Raw genomic sequence first — 25000 nt, forward strand, 5'->3', positions numbered from 1 at the left:
TTACTCTGTCTTATGGTCTCAGCTTTAGCGTGTTCCCTTTCCCATCACTATTCTTGCTTTCCCTTTCTCTTTAGGGAGTCCAAAGCAGCACAGGCAGAAGGAGGACCTGGATACAATATATACGTATTTCTTGGGACAATGCCCTCATTGTCTCTCTTGCTGTAGTGTGGTATAGCATGCCTATTGCTAACCATAAGATTAAAAGTGGTCCCTCTTCCCCCTCCCCCTTTAGGATGTCCCTTCTTCTTTAATACCCCTTCATAAGTGGTCCCCCCCACCCCTTCATAAGTGCTGTGTTTGGGGAAGCAAAGTTGGCAGAGTGGTCCACAATGGATGCTCACAGTGGTGGTTCATGTTCCCGAGGTTGCAGGCAGGCTAGCTATGCTCTCACCCTTTGCTTGGGTATTTCAGTGAATCAGTTGACACCTGTGGTAGTCTGGGGAGTTGTGTGACCCCGTTTGGGCTACTAGCAACAACTCCAAGTTCATGCAAGTGTTTGCACTGAGATGGATGCTCATTGCCATTGGGGTGTGAGAGCAGGGCCGAGTAAGGTTAATGCTTGGGACTCGGATGCCTACTAAGAGTGGGCAATGCACTGAATGAAAATGAGTTTGGACTCACTGTGTATCTATTTGCAGGTGTCTCCATTTAGTAAAGAAATACCAAAAGGGGCGCCAAAGTTTGGGGGCAACTTGCCCAATGCCTTTTACTTAATAAGATGCATTATTGGACATGTAACTATTCCCCCCTTTGGTGCATTTGCAAGTGAGCTGAATAACTTCCTGCAAGAAGTGATGTGCTTGCTATTACCACTATTAAAGAACCAGGCATCATAAACATCCAAAATTGTCATGCAGGCATTGTGAATGTCAACAGGATCTCTCAAGAAGTCGATGCATCATAGGAATGACCAGCATGTGTAGGAGGGGGCTTACCAGCTGAAACTTTCCCTTTGCCCTTGTTTTTATGATGTGCAACAAAGGCTTGATCACTAGCTGTAGAAGCATTTCTATTAACATGGCTTTGTTCCTCCTGTAATAAAAGGGCAACCAGCTGGTCAAAGGAGTAATGGGTGGCATTGCCCATGGCAACCAACGGCAAGTAGTAGCAAAGCCTTGGTAGGAATCATGCAATCCATCAAGTGTCATGGATACAAGCTGAGACTCAAGAACTACCTCATCAATATTGACCAACTAATCTTTCAAATCCTTCACATTGGTAAGATAGGCATCCATATTACCACCCTCTCCAAGCTTTAAATCCTTCAATTGCTTACGGAGAAAGGCAATTCTAGCCTCATTCCGCACTTGATATAAGGAGGCAAGCTGATCCCATGCTTGCGTAGCTGTCTTGCATGAATGCATATGAGGGATAATAACCCTTTTCATTGAAATAGCAATCAAGGCATGTGCTTTGGCATCACATCCATCACAATGAATCTACTCCTAAGTAGGAGGCAAAGTACCTGTAGTGGAATTGGCAGTTGCACCAAAAGTAGCATTAGGCCCATTACCAGATGAGCCTGAGGCAGTACCAAATGTACCAGAAGTAGGAGGTCTAGTGGGTCAAACCTCAATGCCTGTAAGAATATTCCATAGATACTTGGCAACCAAGAGATGTCCCATCATATAAGCCCACATGGAGTAATTTGTGCCATCAAGTTTGTACTCAGATCCAAGCATCCCAAACAAATCATCTTTATTGCCAGCCATCGTGCAAAGATGCAAAGAAAAAGCACCAATTGACAATGCAAATGAGAGGAGTGCAATCTCCCAAATCCAAAAGGCAAATTATTGCATAAGCTTCAAATCTTTTCATTGCAAAGGTGTGGCTATCACAAGGTGTACCTGCCGCAAAAAGACTCCCAAAAGAAAACACGAGGCCTTTCAAGGCAACACGGGGCCTGTTGAGGGATAACTCCACCGCCCCACTAGGCCACTACCTCCAGGTAAAGGAATAGAATATTCAGATATACTATCTTGTAACTGAAATTCGGTTATAACTGCCTCCAAGAATACTCTCTTGGACTTTTATCTCTAGAATGATTTCTGCATTATCGGACTGCAGTCTTACTGATGTATTAGCCTTGTTTTGGCTCAACCAGAGCTTAGTTGTTGTTCTGAGTAATCTCAAGAAGGCAGAGTCTTGTATTCAGCTTCCTGTGCATTTTGGTATCTTAAATTGTGTATGCAGTCCTTTTTTGGTTATCCTCTTTGTTTCCGATTGTGTGCTGATTCTCGAGCTTCCATTGCTTTAGTTAATGTTATTCAAGTGTTCTGCATTGTAAATGTACCTGGAACACAGTTGGCGATCCTACTCAATGTTCGAACTCAGAAGAACAACGGACTGGTGCTGGAAGGTGACGGACAACAATCGGACAACATTCCGATTCAACAAAGAGCAAGTCGACGAGAAGACCGCTTCGCCACCACACAAGAAACAATGACAACAACTGCAGACTGCAAGTAAAGAGAAGGAACCAAAGAACGAGACAACAACAACAACAACTTGACTCCAAGCATAGCAACAAGCAATACAACTTCATTCCGTGTCAAACAGAGTCACAAATGCTCCAAAGAGCTACACGACTCGAGGAGAGGCCGAGGAGGTAATCAACAAGGAAAAAAGAGCAATCAAACAATACTTCGACAAGCAATCCGACAGTAGTTGGCATTGACAGACGATGAGCAAAGACTCCAAGCCACTGGAAGAAGCAAGCATGAAGCGGAAGAATCTTGCTAGAACATATCCAAAGCACAATGGACTGGGGAGGGGTGGGCCAAGAGGAGACTAGGGGAGGAGGGAGAGGAGGAGGTGGAAGCGATGGCTAGCGATTAGCTGGTTAGGGTGATCACTTGCTTATTGCTAGGGCAATGGGAGGGGGTGGGGGTGTATGGGAAGGGTGGGCCTGTCGGGAAGAAGAGGATAGCCAAGGGCGGACCCGGGATGGGGGCAGGGTAAGAGAGGGTTTGGAGGCAAGGGAGGGGGGGAACTGAATGACAATGATTGGATTGGGAAAGGGCACCTATCCTGTACTTGAGGCTCGGGTGGACTCATGAGCCGACTGGGAGCTTTGTGGTGTTGAGGGGATAGGGCATGCAAAATAAAACCTCGCCCTCAAGTGTCTGGGCCCTTCTTTGAGTGCTCCACTTAGGCTGGGGGGGTTGTTGGGGGCAGGGGCCTCGTGTGCTCGCTTGCCATTGTTGATGGCGTGCATGGTGTTTGCAATTCTTCCTAGCTCTCTTGCATGGTTTCCACACAGGTCCAAGCCCCCTTAGATGGCTCAACCCAAGAGCGGTCTGTGACTCATGCTGCTTTCTGTTTGGACAAAGGGGTTTGTTCGTATGGCCTCCCTCTCTTGACCTAAGTGAGGTTGCTGAGTGGAGGGCCTCTTGGCATTGTGTTGGCAGGCTCTTGCCTAGTGTCCCATTTGTCTGCACTATGGACACTACCTTGGGAGTCCTTAAACCTCAACACATTGTCGAAACTCTTGTCCATCCAAGGTCTCGAGAAGGATCTCCTCGGGGACTCTAGGTAATGCGTGTATCACCCTAAGCCAAGGCAGTGAAAAGACCAAGGGGTGGAGAAAGGCCCCTGTGAGCAGCTGTGATAGCATCAAGCTGTTGTGTTGCAACAGTCGCAACCAGCCACAAAAACGGGGTGAGATGGCCCCTCGTGCAGGCAACAAAGGGGTGGAGGAAAACACAGAGGAGGGAGGAGATGCACATAAAAGCAGGGGTGGTGACGGGCTGAGAGTGGGGGAGGGGGGGCAAGCCTGAAGCAAGGGAGAGCGTAGAGCAGGAGAGCTGAGCAGGGAGAATCAGTTTTTCTTAAGGCCCATTCTGACTAGCATTTAAGAAGGCCCATTTTAACATGGGGGTTGAATATTAATTCTGGATGTTTATATAGAAATAGAGTTTTATGATTTATTGAATGCTTTTTCCTAATGTGGGACAAAATCATTGTTTTAGTAAATTGGTTTATGAAACACACCTGCAAGATGCACATGCACACACAAGAGGCACAAAAACACATTTACACAGCAAAAATGACTATTTTGCTATATGTTTTATGTATTATTTTTTTCATGAAAGAAACTTATATTAAGTATGAAAAAAAAAACCACGTGAGCAAGCTCGATGCAGAAATACATGTATCATGCTAGACATGAGAAAAAACACTCTAGAAGAGTGAGCAAAAACTCAAAAAGAGCAGGAGAGAAACCAAGGTTGAGGCTGAAAATGCCACCTCAACCATGTAGTCTTTGAGAGAAAGGGGGAGCCCCTCCATTCCGTGAGGAATATAACCGTCTTGGAAGAGGCTGCCTTGGAGAACCCTTGCTTGCTCGCCCAATTGGCCATTAGAGTGTGAATGGTATCAGCCCAAATACTGGCCAAGGTATGAGAAGGGTGGACCTGTGATCCATCAATGGCCTCTATGCATTTGGCCCTCCAGATCTGCCAAGCAATAATACTAGCCAGTATCTCCCAAGCAGAGTCCACATCAACATGCATTGGTCTATATCGGAAGAAAGGCACATCCTCCAGACAGCAAGGCTCAACTAGTTGTCGCCGAATAGAAATGGCCCAAGAAGCATCCTGCCACTCATAGAAAATCTGAGGACCTGATTAAGAGAGCCAAGCCATTGATCCCCATGTCATGAAGAAATGAGAGGGGATATAACTGCTGAGAATCCTGGCAACCCCTATCCAAATGTCTCTCACATGTCTGCAGTCCCATAAGCAATGATGAATCAACTCATCTGCAGACAAGCACCTCGGACAAGTGGAGTCTTCCCCAAACTTGGATCTCCACCTGTTCACGGCGATTCCTCCATGTATAGAAAGCCAAAAAAATAAAGTAACCTCTCTATTTCTTCGGGATTTCTAGAGCCTTCTCCAAAAGACTCTCTGCAAGTCAGCTGAACCCTGATAGCCCTCCTAATGAGGGGCTCTAGAAGGTCTCCAGCCTTTACAACTGATCTGGAACCTTTTGGCATTACTGACCGTGTAACCAAAAAAAGGAAGACTCCTCTCATGGTTCCCTGCATTAATCCATTCCCACTCTCCGGGGTCCCACCGAAGATACTTTATGGGGACTCCTCCATAGAGCCGCAACCTCCATGAACCCGAAATAGAGAGATGAGGGCTCAAATCTATATGCCAAGTAGAGTCCTTGCCCTGCTCCACATAGCCTATGATCCTGACAAGCTGAAATGGCGTGCCCAAAAGAATATCATCTGAGGAAATAAACAGCCTGCCACCTGACTGTACATCAAATACCAAGGCATCCTCCTGTGCCCCCAACATTCAATCTTCAATTTAGTATGTGTCTGTATAACACATCCTTCTGTTGAGAAAATAATAAATGCTATCTGTTTTGGCCTCTATAAAAATCTTCTGTTGCTCCTAACATCATGATCTGTATGTTATATAATGAAATTTAGAAATGATATTATCTTCATGCCTTCTTCTGCTTTAAATCCATGGCAGGTTGGATTTAAGGGTAGTTTGATAAAGCTTCGGATTCCTTTCCCAAGGCCGGCTAATGATAGAAAGTAAGTCAAATTCTTTTCTGAAAATGTTTTAAATGATATTCATATTGGGGCTCCTTAAAAAATATGTGTGTTTAGGTATTTAAAACTCTAGTGCATTCACCATCTACGAAAGAAAAAGTAAAAGGAAGAGCATGGAGGAGTTTCTCCTCTGGAAAATGAAAGTTTACGCACAAACCAGTGTGAAACAACTATCGATAATTGAACAAAAGGAGCACCATGATAGCCTCAATCCGAATTTCGGGCCTTTGTATGCTTAAAAGAATGATTTATTTTGTATTGTGATAAGTAGAACTAAGAGCACCCATTGAAGGATGATCTATTTAGTGTTGCTACATGTAAAAATTCCCTTATTGGATTTGGGTTGGAAGCTCTTAATCTACCCCTTCTATATCTTTTTGTGGCCAAGGCAATGAGTCAATATTTCCGTTACAATTTGGTTCCTTGAGGCCTCCCTCAGCAGCAACCTTCTCTACTTCAGAGCAGCCTTGGAGGACTTTTGTCTAGCAGCAGGTCTACTCATCAACTGGCACCATTGAGTTCTATTTCGGGTTAGTAGATGCAAATACACCAGGATGGGGTGGTGACCTTGGCTTCAAATGGATAGGAAGAGGCACTAGAAACCTAGGCTGTCAGGTAGGAGTGTTTATTTTTCCCTCCCAGCAGTTTGCTCCAGTCCTGGAGAACGTCAGGAGCAAGTTGCTTTATTGAACGTCCACTACCTTGGACCTAAGGACCTAGCTGTCAGATGTCAATTGCTTGCTGTAGCACCTGTACGCAGCAGAAAACGAATGCGAACTCTAACCCACCCAATTGTACGATGTAAATGAAACCACAGTAGCACAGATATGCAGGAGTTAAAAGAGCAGAATGTAGCTCACAAAATACACAGTCTATTCATGCACCGATGCAGGAAAACACTAGCTCAAGGATGAGCACAAAGCCTCCAGCGAGATGTGTCTGATAGAAGACTGAGAAAAGAGGAAGGCTGCTGCTACTTGTATATGGTCCTGCATGATTGCTTCATTGGGATGCATAAACTGAGGCAAGAGCCTCCCTTTTATAGGACATTCCAGTCCTAAACCTGGCTGACCAGGTTCAGCCAAGTAGTCAACCAGATACGGACCAGGCCAGGTCAACCTGGTCTATGTTAAAGCTAACCAACTTGATCAAGGTGTTGAATTGACCGGGTGGCTGATCCTAACTGTCAGCTTTGTTGACTGAACAGGTCAGTCGTGCACACCTTCCAGGCACCTGTATCTGCAGCAAATCTCATTTGGATCTGAAGCTCCTAGGAGCAGATCCTTGGGATGTGGATGTGCAAGATTCCCCTCACGGTTGGTGCCTTGTGGGTGAATGAATGAAAAGGTCCAAAGAGGGGGCAAAAAGGCCCTAAGATTCCCAAGTTGGGCATTGGTTTGCTCCTTAAAATTGCCCCACTAGAGGGGCAATGGGGGCAAATGAGGGGGGATGCCACGTGGCATTCCCCCCCATGCCTTGGATCAATTTGGAAGATTACCAAGAGGAAGAACCTTGGGGAAACCCATGGGGAATTCAGCACGGCAGGGATGCATGTAGCTGAGAGCTCACGACGCATGGAAGGCAGTTGACTCACGACGTGGGGGCTCTTAATGGCCGTATGGACTGTTCTTGGGTTGGAGGCCTTGCATCGGGCGGCGTACGTGAGCAGTGGACTGTAAAGAGCAGTGGGCTGTAAAGAGCCATACGAAAGCGTGCGGGCTGCATACGGGCTGCGTACGAAGTGTTTGGGCGATATATGCTTCTCGGGTACTGACAGTGACAGCCATATAGCTTGTCTGGGCTGTTTCTGATTGCTTGGCCAGGTGAGCAATGGAATTCACAGAGGGCAGCCAGGGGTAGGCACTAGGGACAGCTTTGGGGAGTTGTGTGATTAGGTGTGGGTGCTAGTAACAGCTCCGTGTTGTGTGCAAGCCTTGTATGCCAATGGATTGATGCTGGGACAGCTTGGGATAGGATGGACTAGGATGGACTTGCCTTGAGTGCTCTGGTTGATGCAGGGAAGGCCTGCAAGGGGGCTAGGTACATTGGAAGTGGCTGCAAAGGATTGCAAAGTTTATTATTTGGGCTAGGATGTCTATTAAGAAGGTTCAGCACGCACGAGTTTCCTCCATCTGTCAAGCGCTTGGTAATTGTGAGCTCCGGGATAGGAGCAACGATCCACTTCTTGTTAAAAACATCCTTGTTCCCGACACTCAGGGAAATTTGCAGAAGTCCCTTGGTTTTGTGTTCCACAAACTACCATGGCTTAAGGTGGGGGCAAACTCAAGCCAGGAGTAATTCCTGTCTAAGTCTTCAAGTTCACATAATAAGTAATCACATAAGGGGGTGTGATCAGTATGTGCATTGTGGACGTAAAGAAAGTCTGTTTGTGAGGTTTCCGATTCATAAATCTGTTGGAATGGATGACATGGGTTTTCATTTTGGTTGAATAGTCGATGTGTGGCGATCCAGAAGGGAAACTAGAAGTGATAGGTGAAGATGGCCTTGTTCTCAGAAAGGAGTAGGTCTTTGTTGTCGTGAATCTTCCATGCAGGTTGAAGTGACTGATGCTTTGATGCCACCCAAGTTTGCTTCAGTCTCTTTGTTGTTAGATATGTGCATGCATTGAGCTAATTTCCTTGGCCTATGAAGTTCTGTTAATTTGGGGAGACCATGACCAGATTTTCGATACTGAGCTAACCTACCAGCTGAAAGAGTAACTACCCTTATCACAATCTCCCTCTCCAATTTTAAGGCAGGCAGCATAGTGTAATTAAGTGAGGATTTGAGCTCTCGTTCACGCTATTTCTACATGTCAATCGATAAAATAAGCACTCATTCCCTAATGGCCATTTGAAATATGAAGTTCTGATAATTTGGGGAGACCATGACCAGATTTTCGATACTGAGCTAACCTGCCAGCTGAAAGAGTAACTACCCTTATCACAATCTCCCTCTCCAATTTTAAGGCAGGCAGCATAGTGTAATGAAGTGAGGATTTGAGCTCTCGTTCAGGCTATTTTTACATGTCGATCGATAAAATAAGCACTCACTCCCTAATGGCCATTGACATTGCCATGTCTCGTTGGAGCTATTAAGAAGTCCTGTCAAGGGAACAAGAGCTAATTTCCTCGTTGAGCTAATTTCCTTGGCCTATGAAGTTCTGATAATTTGGGAAGACCATGACCAGATTTTCGATACTGAGCTAACCTACCAGCTGAAAGAGTAACTACCCTTATCACAATCTCCCTCTCCAATTTTAAGGCAGGCAGCATAGTGTAATGAAGTGAGGATTTGAGCTCTCATTCAGGCTATTTTTACATGTCGATCAATAAGATAAGCACTCACTCCCTAATGGCCATTGACATCGCCATGTCTCGTTGGAGCTATTAAGAAGTCCTGTCAAGGGAAGAAGAGAAGAGGGCAGCCTCTTGTTCTTCACTATCTTCCTCCCTCCCTTTTTGCCTTCGATCTGTGCTCTCGCCAGATCTGATCTTTCTCCGTCTTCACCATGTCTACCTCTTCTCAGAAGCACTTGATGTGTGATTTCAAGCATGATCCTCCTGCCAGCATTAGCAGCGCCCCCTAAGACAACAATATCATGCTTTGGAATGTGTTCATCTTTGGGCAAATACCTTTTGGCGCATTCCTTTTGCCTCCTTGCTCTGTTCGCATCCTTGTCTCTTTACATGGCTTGTAAAACCATGCCTAGATCTAGAGATGGTTGTGGCTAGATCTGGCATTCCTTCAGCTACTCTCACGGAATAGCAGCCCCCCTCCTCCTCTGGATCCTGGCCCCCCTCCTTCTTTTGAGCAGCCCCCTTCCCCTTCCTCGCTGCATGTACCTCTTCTTGCTCGAGGGAAGGGTGTGGCCTGTGGCTCTACATCATTTTTGCTGGTAGGGATCTTATGGACTTTGGCACCGGTTTTGGTTTAGAGGAACTCTTTCTCTCCTCTGGCTTGTTGTGGAGAGGCAGAGTGTTTGCCATCCACCTTTGTTGACATTCGTCCATATCCTACGGATAGAGAGTCTAAATCCACAGGTGGAGGTCCTTTCCCTATGGACTTTCCTCCCCTCCACTACTCCTAGAGATTGAGGAGGTGTTTCCGCCATCAGGTAAGGTTTTCTAGTCTACTTCCTTCTGTCGATGAGGATTATTGCCTGGAACATTCAGGGCCTTGGCGGTTTTCCTTGTCACTGCCGAAGGCAATTGATTTGTAATTAGCTTCATCTAGGTGTCATTGGAGTCCAATTGATATTCTTTTTATTCAAGAAAAGGGTTGGATGGTAAAGAATATGCAAAGTCAGGTAAATTTCTTTTGGGTCACAGTTTTGTCTCCTTTCCTGGGTGCTAGGGAAGAAACTTGCATTTTAGTTTCAGATTGATTTCACCACCTTGTGGGTGGACATGGTACCATCACACCTTCTAGAGCACAATGGATTTCACTTCATATTGGTGGGCATAAGGTTGGCCTTCTCAATGTTTATGCCCCCAATCACAGAGAGAAACATGTCCTTTCTTGAAGGACTACTTGCATGGGTTGTAGTTTCAGACTCATGGATTATTGGAGGTGACTTGAACATGGTGGAGTTGCCTTTAGACAAAAAGGGGTCTTTAGAAACCCAGTATAGCTGCTTATGCTTGGGCACTGATGACGACATAAGTGTTGCTTTGCTTGCTAAGTATGTCTTCCTTTTGCTTTTCATAAAAGTTTTTGTTTACCTCTTTTTTCATCTCTTTCATTTTCTCTTTTATTTTCTTTGTAGATTTTTGATCTTTAGAACAACAAAAAATTCTAAATTTGTATGATTGGACTTATTCTAGTCTTACAAAGGTATATATATATATTAAAAAAAAGGGGGTTAGGGAAGGTGGCGCCACTCTTTCCAGAGAGCAGCTTGGGATGCTTTTCTTGTCCATTTCAGTGGTGGCAGAGATTCTTGAATAGATGATGCTTTTGACATTTTAACTCACTAGCTCCTATTTTTGTGGTCAAATAGGAGATGTGAAATGCCCATCCATGCACATGTTGATTATTGGATCTTTTTGCATTTCTCCGGGGGTTTCCACCTCGGATCAGTTCCGATTGTATGTTATGGTTTCTGAGCCTCGTTTGAGAACCATTGTCAAGATTCTGGATGCTTTGCATGTAGAGGAGGGCCTTGCGAAGGTAGTGTTACGGATTTGAATCTCTCATATGCTGGGCAAGGTGCCGTCTCCTTCACTTGTGGCAGAAGCTCTCTATGGTATTAGTAATGTTTATCACTCTATTGCTAGTATGAGAAGACATGATACTTTCAGACGGGAGGTTGGCCTTTAACAACAGATAGCAGCAGAAGGGCTCTACAGATGCTTGGGTTTAGGAGCGCCTTGTAGTTGCAGGAGTTCTTTGCTGCAGCAAGGGCTCATCAATGAGTTCTTTGGATGAGAGAATGGAGTATGTCTTTTATGCACTTGAGTTGATACAGATGGAAGGAAGAGTCAATAAACTCTTCCCCCCTACTCTTGACCCAAGACATAGTACTGAAAGTGTTTCTCAGCTATTTGACTGTGATGGGTCGGATCCTAATGTCGTTTTACATATTTGCTCAGATTTTTATGTCTCCTTTCTATAGATCTTGACACACCCGCCAAAGATGATGCGAAACATATAGTTGGCAAGTTATTTCAGCATTGGTGAGACTGGATATGAGAGTCTTACTTGATGCACCTTTTAACAATCCATAATTTAGGACTGCACCTTTTACCCTCCACAAGGGCAAGTGTCCAAGCTCAGATGGGTTGACACCCTCCTTCATTTTTTTTGGGACATGATTGGGGACCATGTTACTATAGCCCTGCAAGATGTGTGGGACTCCGGTGCTATGCTGAATTCACTTATAGAGGGTCTCATTCATCTTATCTAGAAGAGAAATTTGGCTGCGCGATGGAGGCCAATCACTCTTTTGGGCACTTTCTATAAGATCTTGGCAAAAGCTATCAGTTTGCGAATGCAGAATTTTTCCCAAAATCTTATTCGTGATATGTAGACTAGTTTTGTGCATGCCCGAATCATTTTTTATAATATTTTTTCTTTTTCGGAAGCTTTGAAGTGGGCCATGTAGAGTAGCCAGGGTTAGCCATTTTACTGATGGATTTCTATGAAGCCTATGAAAAACAGATTGGAGTTTCTTTGGCACCCTTATGGGCTTTGGTTTTTCAAATGCTTGGATCAGAGGGGTCTCTTCACTGTACAAATCAGAGAAGAGAGATTTCAGATTTCCCAATCAGTTTGATAGGGATGCCCTTTTGCCCCTTTCTTGTACTTGTTAGTGGATGAAACCATGAGCATCTTTTTCAGATCTCAAGCTGAAATTATTGGGCTGAGGCTTCCCTTGAGGTAGGATGAGGAGATCTGGGACAGTGAGCTTGCTGATGACACTACTGTTTTTTTGGATGCCACCCGTTAGACTCTTACATCTTTCAGGATAGCCTTGGATTTATTTTGTTCTGTAGCAGGTGCACATATCAATTGGTAATCCTATAGCTTTTGGATTGCTAACAAGGATACTGTAACCGGCCTTTGGGATCCCCAAAGGGCAGTGAACAGATAACAATCAGCAAATACTTAATTTACAGCGACTTAGAACTTTCCACAGCAAACCAAATCAACTTAGAACACAACACTCGAGAGCTAGATCGCCCCCGTCTTGCACCGAACACCAGATTGGCCCTAAACTTAGGGCTTCTTTCAGTATTTCTTTATCTTTGATTCAAAAGGCATGCAAATACAAGAATCGCACTGCAATGCATCAGTCCACGGATAGCCAACTGAATAATCTAATCACGGGCACTTCTGTCCTGCTATGCAATCATAGAAAAAGGCATCCCAGTCCAGTACAACATTCCATAGCGGCCTTCTTCCAAATCTAGCTGAGGGTTCTAACCTGGCAGCTCTGATACCCACTAGGGGAGTCTTGGCAGAAGAGAAATCAGCCCTATCTGTCTTGGTAGCTCTGAATACCCGGTAAGGGAGTCCTAGCAAGACAAAAGCTAGCAAAACAACCACACCTGGTTGCTCTTGGCAAACAGAAAGACCAGTTGCACAAAGCAAAAGGATCTGAAGGTTTTGAGACAGTAGGAAAGCTCCCGGAAAGCAATCAACTGACCGGAAAAGCTCAGGAAACCTTAGAAAATCCTTGTTGTAGCCCTACGGCAAACAAGTGCTACAGTCACTCCCGCACAACAAGACTAGTAAGCAGTGGAAGTAAGGTCCCTGTCATGTGCACGGATTGGTATATCTAACGTGTACTAGGTACACATAACTAGCTCAGGTTAGCCTGGGGAGGCTTAGAGCTAGGCAGGCTTGATTCTCGGGTTGAGTGGCAAGGGTACGAACTATTTATAGGTCTTCGCTATTTTTGGCGCCGGGGCCCGAGTCTATAAAAGAGGCCCAGGGGGTTCAGTTCTCGATGTGCAGTTGGGAGCAAGTCTCGTTCCCAGGTGCTAGGTCTGATCCTGGATTGAGTCGCGGACGCGCGCCTGCATCTTAGCGTAGCCCAAGGCCCAGTGACAGATCCAGGGCTTCACAGCGCCACCTGGTGGTATGGGACACCAGGCTGGTTTGGATCTGATAGGGAGTTCGTGCCAGTAGCTCAGCTCGTGGCTCGGAGGGGACATCTTCTGATTCGGGATCGCATCCCGTAGATGTCACGGTTGGGTGGTGAGCAGTCTGCTCAGTTCTGATGTTGTGTGTGGTTGTTTTGCAGATCAGGGGTTTCAGGAGTGCTGGGACGTGTCAGTTGGTATCAGAGCCAACTCCTGAGGTAGGAACTTCTGATGCGAGAAATTTGACGGATTTCTCTTCCAGGTATGCCCTAAAATTCGAGATTTCCTGCTGCGTTTTTGCTGTCTACCTGGGGTAGAAGGGGTGAAGAGATATCTGGAAAAGAAAGAAGAATAGGAAAGAGAGAGAATCGAAATTTCTGAAGGCCTCTAAGAGACGTTTAGAGGGTGGAGAAATAGAGCAGAAAAGTAGGAGAGGTGTGCAGAAAAAAGACAGCAAGGGAGGTGGGGATGCGGAGCTTAGGAAGGGGCGTTGTAGGCGAGGCAGTGTAGCGGGACAGCCTGTGTAAAAGGCTGTCCACAGCCAGCGCAACAGGCTGCGAACAGCCTGCGCCTAGGGCTGCGAGCAGCCTGCGCTGAAACAGGGTGCTTTTTTCGAAAAAGCACCCCTCCAAAGTTGGAGGGGCTCAGGTGCTTTTTTCGAAAAAGCACCCCTCCAAAGCTGGAGGGGCTTAGCCTTTTTTGGAAGCCTAGCTTCCAAATCAGGCAGCCCTGCACCTTATATAGGTGGGGGCTGGGTGCTAGGCAACCCACAAGCAGCCCAAGATTCGAGAAGCTACCTCGAAATTTGTGCCAGCCAGCCTCGCCCTTCAGCCGCGCCCTGTTCGAACAGCTTTCCTGCATCCGCCCTTGTCTGCGATAGCCCTGCGCAACTCCCGAAGCTGCCGTACCAGCCGTACAGCTCCAGCGACAGCCGTACAGCCTGTACGGACTGTCCTGCCTGTTTTTGTACCAGCTGCTGTATCGAACAGCAGCTGCGTCAGCACCAGCAGCCACCGTACGGCCTGCGTCAGCAGCCGTACAGGCCAAGTCAGCAGTCCGCACAGCTCCTATTGCAGACTGCGCATCCGGTTAGCAGATTCGGGGAGGCACCAGGACTCGTGGTCTTCCAGATTTCAGCATCTCTTCTGTCAGTTTCATCTGGGACGGTTTTCTTCTACTCCATCTCCCTCCGTGCATCGTTTCAGTCAGTTATTTCTCTCCGTTTGTAATCGAATCAGATTTCAGCCATGTCTGATGCTCCAAATCCCGAGTTCGTTATGGGAGAGCAGGACTTAGATTACACTCCAGTGGGAGAGGATGATCAGGGTCTCTATGACGACCTGATAACTAAGAAAGCCTTCAGTGAGTTCACGACTGCTCTGGATGGTAAATTTGAGCAGGTCAACGCTAATCAATCGGGGTTGACACAGCAACTCCAAGGGATACAAGCTACTTTGACTCTTTTGGCTAGCACGGTTCAGGCACTCATGCATGTGGATGCCATGGCCTCCGTGCTAGGCCCGAATATAACTCCGGATCCTTTTCCAGGTGACCAAAAATCAAGAACAAAGGAGGTAGTTGACACTTGGTTGCACAAGTGGCAAGTACACTTCCAATTTCACCCCTATCCAGATGAGAAAAAGATTCAGCTTGCAGCAGGGTTTATGTCAGGTAAAGCCTTGCTTTGGTGGAAAGAACTCCAGCCTAAGCCTGATACTTGGACAGATTTTGAGGGCATCTTCAGGAAGGAGTTCTTGAAGAAGGAAGATGACTACGATATCGTTGGCAAGCTCAAGGCCCTCGATATGTCAAAATTGAATTTGACCTTTGAAGTTTATCTTCAAAGATTTAGGGATCTGCAAACCAGGGCCACTAAAATGGATCCAATAACCTTGTTAGGTTTCTTCGTGGATGGTTTGCCAGACTCCTACAAGTTGCAGATAAAGAACAACAAGTGCACAACGTTGCAGGAGGCCATGACATATGCACGCATATATGATGATACCATGGCCGGTACCAAGGCAACCACAGTTACCGAAACGAGTGGAAAGAACAAACGCAAGTTCTTTCAGCATACGACTGGTATTGCGGAGACGAAGTCTACGGACAACGCCTCCAGGAAAAGCTTAACTCCAGCAAAGAATGGTAAGGCCCGTTTCCTTCGCACTCTCAGGCTCAAGAAAGAAGGCCGATGTTTCTATTGCGAGGAGCGGGGCCACACAAAGAATGAGTGTCCTAAGCGGAAGAACCAAAAGTTGGTGCTAGGACCGAAGCTCCAGGCGGGTCCACGTACCGCAGCCAAGGGAGCAAACCAAGTCACGATGACAGGTATTTCAGTAAATGTCATTACCTGCCCCCTTTCTTGTAATTGTACTTTCAATACTTCGTTGTTTGGTTCCCATGATCTTTTCCGAGTTTATGGAGAAGTTAGGGACCAACAGGTTCACATTCTCTTTGATCCGGGCAGCTCTCACAATTTTGTTAATTACAAATTTGTGCAGAAGATGGGGCTGTCCACAGTACCTAGCGACCACACCTACGAGGTGCAGCTTCCAGCTGGGAAGCAGTTTCGGGATCGCAAGGTTGAAGCGCTTCCCATCCGGATTCAAGCCTACACGGGAGCTCTTACATGTTATGTTATGCATCTGGAGCATGTAGACTTGCTGATCGGGATAGAGTGGTTTAAAACCCACAATATTCAGATCGGATGGACGGAGCACACGCTTTCTTTTGTAGACAAGGACACCCAATTTTGTATTCAGTGTGATAAAATCCCCCCTTCTCAGGGGCCTATTGTATCTGCGATGCAGCTTCGGAATATATTAAACAATTCTCATTATGATGTCTATCAGTGTGTTTTGATTCCACTTTCTTCATTTATTGTTTCGGTAATTAACAAAAATGAATTAAGTGTTTTGAACACCGGGAATTGAGAACGTTGTTAGATAATTTTAAGGACGTATTCCCAGCTCAACTGCCGGAAGGTTTACCTCCAGAAAGGGCAGTAGATCATCGCATAGACTTAGTCTCAGGGGCTCAACCTATCAGTGTACCACCGTATAGGATGAGCCAGGTAGAGGAGGATGAGTTAGCTATCCAGCTTCAGGATTACCTGAATATGGGCTATATCCGCCCAAGTAAATCTCCTTGGGGTGCACCTGTCCTCTTAAGAAAGAAGAAGGATTCTTCCTGGAGGATGTGTATAGATTATAAACGACTAAATAAAGTTACAATTAAGAACCGCTATCCTTTACCTCGTTCTGATGATTTGATAGACCGTTTGGCCGGAGCGAAGTATTTCACTAAGATTGATTTGCGTACGGGTTATCACCAAATCCGTATCTATGCTAAACACATAGATAGGACCGCATTCCGGACTAGGTATGGTCATTACGAGTTCCTCGTATTACCTTTTGGTTTGACCAATGCTCCTGCTACTTTTCAGCAGATGATGAACGATTTGTTCAGAGATTATCTGGGTAAATTTGTTGTAGTGTTCTTAGATGATATCTTGGTATATAGTAAAACGCTTGAGGATCATATAGGACACCTTCGGGTTGTCTTACTTGTTCTAAGACAGCATAAGCTTTATGCCAAGATGAGTAAATGTGACTTCTTTATGAAGGAGATCATTTACTTAGGACACAAGATTTCTTCTGAAGGTATTAGCATTGATCTGGATCGTATCCAGAAGGTTTTAGAATGGCCTATCCCTCAGACTGTGAAACAACTTCGCTCTTTCCTAGGATTTACGGTATTTCTTCGGAAGTCAGTTCGTGATTATTCACAAATCACGGTACCCTTGACCAACATATTGAAAGGTCGTGCACGCAGGTCTACCCAGCCGATCTCTTGGAATGATGCAATGAACAAGGCTTTTGAAACCTTGAAGTTTTCTATCAAGGAAGCACCCGTTCTTGCATTACCCGATCCTACCCGGCCTTATGTTTTAGAGGCCGATGCGAGTGAATATGCGATTGGGGCAGCTCTATTCCAAGAGGGCAGACCTGTAGCTTTTGAGAGTAAGAAGCTAGACGACACTCAGTATCGTTGGCCCACACTGGAGAAGGAACTTTATGCTGTAGTGTATGCTCTCAAGGTTTGGAGACACTACTTGCATGGTTCAAAGTTCCTTGTATTGACTGATCACCAGTTAATTAAGTATGTGTGTGATGGCTCAGAATTGAGAGGAAGGAAAGCTAGATGGGCAGAGTTAATGCAGGATTTTGATTTCGAAATACGTTATCGTAAGGGTTCTTTGAATAGTGTGGCGGATGCCTTAAGTCGAGTTAAGTTTGTAAATGCTTTGTCATTTACGGAAATATCCTCAGACCTATTTCAATCCTTGAGAGGGCTATACGCAACTGATAGTCATTTCAGTTCTTATTGGCAGAGAGTCTAGGATGGGAGCTCCATGGTTGACCAGGACTCAGGGATTGTGCCACCTAGGATACAGGTGGCGGGAGGTCAGTGGATGATTAGGAACGGCTTGCTGTTCCGGAATGAAAAGATTTGTGTGCCTGATGTTCTGGACCTTAAATCCAAGATTCTCTGGGAGTGTCATGATGCTCCTAGTGCGGGACATCCAGGTATACATAGACGCCGAGTTTGTCAAGTTACTAAGGCTGAACGCCTTAGGAGCGCGGGCTTATTACAGCCATTACAGATTCCAGGTAATAAATGGGAAAGTATTTCCATGGATTTTATTACTGGTTTACCTCGAACGCGCAAGGGTCATGACTCTATTTGGGTCATAGTCGACCGTTTGACAAAAATGGCTAGATTCTTACCTACAAGAACAACTATTTCAGCTGTTCAGTTGGCTCACGAGTTTGTGGACCACTTGTTCAAGCTGTATGGTTTGCCATCTGACATAGTCAGTGACAGGGACTCAAAGTTTACAAGTAACTTCTGGACACTTGTATTTGAGAAGTTGGAAACTACTCTAAGTATGAGTTCCTCGGATCATGCACAATCCGATGGCAGTACAGAGAAGGTCAACCAGTTGGTTGAAGACATGCTTCGGGCATATGTATCTAAGAGACAGTCTTCATGGGAAGATTATCTACCCATGATTGAATTTGCTTACAACAGTGCAAAGCATTCTAGTACAGGTTATAGTCCTTTTATGCTTATGTACGGGTTTCAACCTAAGTCACCAGTTATGGTTGGATTAAAAGGGATTCAAAATGATGCTGCTAAGAACTTCTTGCAAGACATGCAGGAAATGTTGCAGTTTGCCAAGGAGTCTATTAGAAGTGCCCAAGATCGGGACAGATTTTATGCTAATAGACATCGTTCACCTAGAGAGTTCTCTGAAGGAACGATGGTATATTTGAGAATTCCTAAGGAATCCAAGAGCCTAAGTACTGGTTTGGTTCCGAAATTATCCCCCAGATACTGTGGCCCATTCAAGGTCATTAAAAGAATTGGACCAGTTGCATATCGACTAGAATTGCCTCCTGATGTTAAAGTACATCCAGTCTTTCATGTCAGTAGACTGAAAGAAGTATTGGGTGCAGATGATCAACTTGTTTCTCCTCATGAGATTATAGAAGTTACAGATTTGACTTTTATTCCTCACGAACCTGAATCTATTCTTGAATTTCGTGAAAGACAGATTCGAAATCGTACTATCACGGAATACAAGATTAAGTGGAAGGATCGTGTTGAGGAGGATGCAACATGGGAGACATTACAAAACCTCCAAAGAACATTTCCAGATTTCTTAGCGAACTCAGGAGTGAGTTCTTAGAGGAGGGGGAGTATGTCATGTGCACGGATTGGTATCTAACGTGTACTAGGTACACAGAACTAGCTCAGGTTAGCCTGGGGAGGCTTAGAGCTAGGCAGGCTTGATTCTCGGGTTGAGTGGCAAGGGTACGAACTATTTATAGGTCTTCGCTATTTTTGGCGCCGGGGCCCGAGTCTATAAAAGAGGCCCAGGGGGTTCAGTTCTCGATGTGCAGTTGGGAGCAAGTCTCGTTCCCAGGTGCTAGGTCTGATCCTGGATTGAGTCGCGGACGCGCGCCTGCATCTTAGCGTAGCCCAAGGCCCAGTGACAGATCCAGGGCTTCATAGCGCCACCTGGTGGTATGGGACACCAGGCTGGTTTGGATCTGATAGGGAGTTCGTGCCAGTAGCTCAGCTCGTGGCTCGGAGGGGACATCTTCTGATTCGGGATCGCATCCCGTAGATGTCACGGTTGGGTGGTGAGCAGCCTGCTCAGTTCTGATGTTGTGTGTGGTTGTTTTGCAGATCAGGGGTTTCAGGAGTGCTGGGACGTGTCAGTCCCCTAGTGTGATATGTGCCTCAGTGCGTTGTCGAGTCTGGTGTGTCCTTGACTTTGGCTCGGGTCCACGCAGCCCCCGTCTCTGTGAGTCTTGCGGGTCAGTATTGTCTGGCTTTAAAAATTCAGTGATTGTGCTATGAGTATTCTAGATTTGTGTCAAGATTTGTGTGTGTGTGTGTGTGTGTGAGAGAGAGAGAGAGAGAGAGAGAGAGAGAGAGAGAGAGAGTTTATTAAAGTCTTCAAAAGACCGAAGGATCTACAAGACTGAAGAAAACTAAATAAATAAAAGCTAAGGGATGGAGCCACTAAAGGGGCATCCACTCATAAGGCTGATGTCGGAGACGCAAAGAAACAAGTAGATGTGAAGTATACTATGGTGTGTCTACAAAAGGAAACACATAGGCTAGCATAACTGTTTGCATAAGAGCCATGGTCCTTGCAAGAGAACTAGTGTGTGAGCCGTCCATGAATGTTGGAACCTCAGTATGTTGTCTAAGGGACCAAATCCACTTGTTGGTTGACGATAGAAGAAATGATCTCAGCTAACAGTGACCTTGGTGAGCGTTGGCGTTGATAAGAGAGGAAGACAGTAATGGGGTGATGTTGTGTACCTCGGGAAATGGCAACTTCAGTTTAGGACCAGGAAAAGAGATAAAACTGAGGATTGGAACTGAAGACAAAAATGCTCCCAAAACGGCAAAAACGAGCTGTTTTTGAGTAAAAAAAGGACTGTTTTGATTAAAAAAAAGCTTGTGTTTTTCCTGTACGAAGACGCCCACAAATGCCCACAAGAATGGTGACAGGAGTTGCTTCTTTTCACATGGGCAACAAACCAAGCTCCATAGCTTCCGAAGGTGAAGCTAAGGTAGGAGAAGACAACAAGATGGGAAGAAAGGAGTGGAAGGGAGCTTAATCATGAAGGAGAGGATGGCTTCCATTTTGGGGCTCCCCTCATCCTCTAGATTGAGCATGGAGAAGGGAAAGGTAGGAAAGGAGGCTTTGATACCACATGAAGGTGCATGGTGGAGAGGGAGAGAGAGAGGGCAGGCTAGGGAGAGAGATAATAATGCTCAAAGAGAGATATAATGAAATGGAAATGAAATATCAAGAGCAATGAACAAAATGAAAGTACTCACATGTAGACCAAAGAGTTTGTAGGCTTGATACTTGATTGATTTGACACTAGATAAGTACAGCTCTTATATAAGAGCGCACACACACATATGAACACCTATGCATATGGGATAACTCCCAATGTGACACGTGGCATCCATAGGATACACTAGACTAGAACTCACACTAGAACTTACTAGAACACACCAACTGACTCATCTTGACTCCATTTCCAAACAAATAACAGCCAAGTGTGGGTGTTTTGTTGGCTTCTATCTTGCTAGGAGTCCCTTGACAGGTATTCAGAGCTACCAAGACAGATAGGGATGGTTTCTCTCCTGCTAGGACTCCCCTAGTGGGTATCAGAGCTGCCAAGTTAGAACCCTCAGCCTGATTCGGAAGAAGGGTCGCCATTTAACGTTGCACTAGACTGGGATGCCTTTTTTGTGATTGCAGAGCAGGACGGAAGTACTTGTGAACAGATTATTGAGTTGGCTGCTGATGCACTGCGGTGCAATTCTTGTATGTGTATGCCTTCTGAATCAAAGATAAAGACATACCGAAAGGGGTGCTAAGCTTAGGGCCAATCTGGTGTCCGGTGCAAGATGGGGGCGATCTAGCTCTTAGGTGTTCTATTCTAAGTCGATTCTACTTGCTGTGGAAAGTTCTAAGTGGCTGTAAATTGAGCATTTGATGGTTGTTATCCGTTCACTGTTCTTTGGGGATCGCGAAGGCCGGTTACAGTGGTTCTATTGTCGGGACATCGCCATCTTCTTCAAGAGGGTGAGCCCGTGGTTCTGTTCGGGTCGGGGCAGCAAATACTGGTTACTGTAATAAATTTGCAGCCACGAGAATTTTCGAGCCATGGCACATAGCATGGATGCTGAGGAGAAATCATAGTCTTTGGGTTATACTGCATGGTGGGAGGAAGATGATGAAGAGCCTGTTCAATCGGAGCATGTCACGGAGGGTTCTTGTCATGAAGAGGAAGAGGTTGAGGAGCCAAATGCAGATGAACAGTTCAGAGTACAGTTGCAGGAAGCCGCTCAGACTTTTGCGCAGTTGATGCAGGATCCATCCTTTGTAGAACGGGTGAGTGCACCTTTGAAGCGTGAGAAGAAGAAAAAGGAGAAGACTCCACAGGCTGGCACAATGCCTCCTACATCAGGTATGGGTGGAAATCCCCATAGCTGCCCATTTTACGGTTCAGGACAGGAGACTTTCCCTCCATCTTCTATGCCCACAGGTTATTTTGGAGAAGGTTCAGTGTTTCAGGCAATGGTTGGACAGCCTGAGCAAGGCATGGGGATGCCTCGAAATTTCCCTTATGGACTTCAGCCTGGCATGCAAGGCTATCAAGGAAATATGTTCGAAGGTATGCTGGCTATGATGCCTAATATGATGCATGGAAAAAATGGGATGCAGCCAGGAATGCAGACGGCCATGTCCGGTATGTTGGGGAATTTTCAAGAATGACTAGCTTGAATGCAATGGGACCAGGAATGGTCAATCCTGCAGTGAATAGTGGACAGAGTGTCACAAATCTTGGCAATATGATGCAGCCCCCGCATTTACAGCCACCTACTTATGATAATCTCATGCCCAAGGGAGGGTGGTTCAGCTATGAAATTCGACACTTTCAATGGGAGCCAAGACAAGTTGAAAGCTCTCACCTTCATTCATCAATTTGATGCAGCATACTGAGGTGGGAATTCCACAGATTCATCCGAAATTTGCAAAGCGACAACTTTCTTAAAGGGAAACGTTTTGCAATGGTGGACGAATCTTCTCTTGCAAGGGAGAGCACCCACCACATGGGTGGAGTTTAAGCAGGTCTTTTCAGCTGCATGGTTGACCACCACATTTGAAGTTGACATCACGACGGCTTGGCATAAGTTGGATGCAGAGAATTGCCATAATTTGGAAGAATAGAATAAGAAATTTCCGGAAGCCCTATTGCCATTTAGCTCCTATCGGCATGTTCTGTTGTCTGAGCAAGTAGAGAAATATTTTTGTGGATTGCCGGGGGAAATTCGAGAATTCTGCACGTAAGTCCAAGGTTTCTAACATGTTGCACTTGATCGAGAATGCCAATACGGCTTATGCTTTGCTGCAGGTCAGGACCACTGGTTTTAAGGGCAGCAAGAGAGAAGAATTCAAAAAGAGAGAGGACTTCAAAAGGAAGGACTCAAAACAAAAAGGACAGATTTGGAAGACCCTCCAGTGCTACTATGGTTGCAGGGCAGCGGCGTGTGCTCAGGTCAAGGCCTACTAGGTTGACAGAAGAGGAGAAACATGTCCTTAGAGAGTAGAACATACGTTTCTACTGCAGAGAGGAAGGCCATCAGGTGCATGAATGCCCACTCAAGAAGAAAAGAAAGCCTCCCTCAGATGATAGAGATGAATAGAAGGCGGAACCCAAAGCTGATGCGAAGAGCAAGAAGCAAAAGCCATCTGCTGGCCTTGTACGTGACATGATCATTGATAAGAAACAAGAAGATGATACGGAGCTTTGTAGAGCTTGGGGCAAAGTTCGTGACAGACCGCTCTATTTTTCTTCGACTCAGGTGCTAAAGCGAATTTTATTTCTCCTGAGTTAGCAGGTAACCTGGTGTACGCCTTGAGGAGATGGGTTCACTTGCGCAAGTAGATGTGGCTGCTATAGGGTTGAGAACATCCATCACTGCGATCATTGGGAAGCTTCGTCTTCATATCCAGAGCTATGTTGATACTGAAGAATTTTGCATCATGTCTCTGAATGGTTGTGACGTACTTTTTGGCATTCCATGGTGTTACTGTCTTCGGGCTATTGTAGATACTTTCAATTAAACAGTCACCTTGACTCACAGGGGAAAGACTCATGTGCTTGATGTAAAACTCAAAGGAGAGTCCATTCCAGTTGTATCTGCTTTTGCAATTACTTCAGTAATAAAAAAGCATATTTGTGTGTATTTGATTTTTGCAAAAGAAAAAGAGAGAGAAGATGATCAGCCGCCTCTTTCTGGTATAGATAAAGAGTGGACAGATTTCTTGTTTCAGTTTCAAGATTGTTTTTCAGAGTCTTTACCAGGGGAACTTCCGCCCGAGAGGCTTGAAGACCATGCTATAGATATTGTACCAGGTAGTAGTTCTCCGAATATACCCCCGTACAAGGTCAGCGCGGCCCAACGCGAAGAAATATTGAGCTAGGTAAATGAATTACTGCAAAAAGCCCAGTTTTTTCCTGTATTGTTCTCGTGTCCTGTTGGTGCAGGAGGAGGATGGATCTTGGCTGATGTGCATCGACTACCGAGCACTGAATAAGATCAGGGTGAAGAACATGTTTCCCATTCCCTAGATTGATGATATTCTAGAAACACTTGAGGGGTCTTCCATTTTCAGCCACATTGATTTGAAGAGCGGGTTTCATTAGATGGCATTCGACCATAAGATGTGCACAAGACGGCTTTTAGGACCACTTTTGGGCTTTATGAGTATCTTGTCATGCTCACCTCTGCATGCTTTGCAAAAGAGGGGAGTATCTTTTCGCTGGACTTCCAAAGAAATTGCAGCTTTTGAAGAGCTGAATGAAAAGTTGTGTTCTGACCCCATCCCGATCTTGCCAAACTTGAGAAAGCCCTTTGATGTCCAGTGTGATGCATGTGGCAATGGCATTGGAGGAGTTCTTATGCAGGATGGAAGGGTCGTTCCTTATGATAGCAGGGTGTTGCAGGCCACGGAGATGAATTTTCAGATTTATGAAACGGAGATGCTTGTTGTAATTCATGCTCTCAAACAATGGAAGCACTATTTGCTAGGTGCTGATTTTTATGTTTAGATGGATCATTCTTCGCTGAGGTATTTTCTCACACAGAGAATTATCTGAGAAGCACATGCACTGGGCCAATTTTCGATCTATGTTTTAATTTCAGATTGTGTATGCTCCTGGAAACAAGAATCTTGTTGCAGATGCACTCTCTAGAAGGCCAATGCCGAATGCGGTATCCAAGAAGCCCCAAGTTTCTGCTGTTTCTATTGCCTATCATGATGAATTTGATGCCATGAAAGAGCAATATGCTTCAGATGATGATCGGTTGTCTGAGGGTCAGAGGAATGATCATTATGCTCTTCGAGATGGTTTTTTGTAGATGCATGGCCTTTTGTCTTTCACAAAGCAGTTGAGAGCCAAGGTAATGGCTGAAAGTCATATTCCGCCTTATGCAGGACACAGAGGAATTGACACAACTATGAAGGTTGTTGAGCACTTATTTTACTGGCCAGCTTTGCGACGTGATGTTGGGGCATATGTCAGGACGTGCATCACCTGCCAGAAAGTGAAGTATGACAGGCAGAAAACCCCTGGACCGTTACAGCCACTCCCCATTCCGGATAGACCGTGGCAAAGCATTGCTATGGACTTTATCTTTGATCTTCCTCATACACCATTAGGTC

The 25000-nt window shown here is 45.5% G+C and overlaps 1 protein-coding gene across 4 annotated transcripts in view; it reads left to right on the forward strand.

Annotated features, from left to right (window-relative positions):
- Positions 1-25000, forward strand: part of LOC147882229 (FMN binding protein) — a 120121-nt gene that overhangs the window by 90493 nt on the left and 4628 nt on the right. For all 4 annotated transcript variants that reach the window (XM_087401800.1, XM_087401801.1, XM_087401799.1 and 1 more), the window contains one exon: positions 5493-5557. In XM_087401800.1, the coding sequence (XP_087257926.1) occupies positions 5493-5557 (65 nt within the window). The remainder of the gene's footprint in view (positions 1-5492; positions 5558-25000) is intronic.

The sequence above is a fragment of the Dipteris shenzhenensis genome, chromosome 30 (assembly GCF_047967505.1).
Source record: "Dipteris shenzhenensis isolate YYH24624 ecotype China chromosome 30, Dip_SZ_1.0, whole genome shotgun sequence".
NCBI classification, from domain to species: Eukaryota; Viridiplantae; Streptophyta; class Polypodiopsida; order Gleicheniales; family Dipteridaceae; genus Dipteris; species Dipteris shenzhenensis.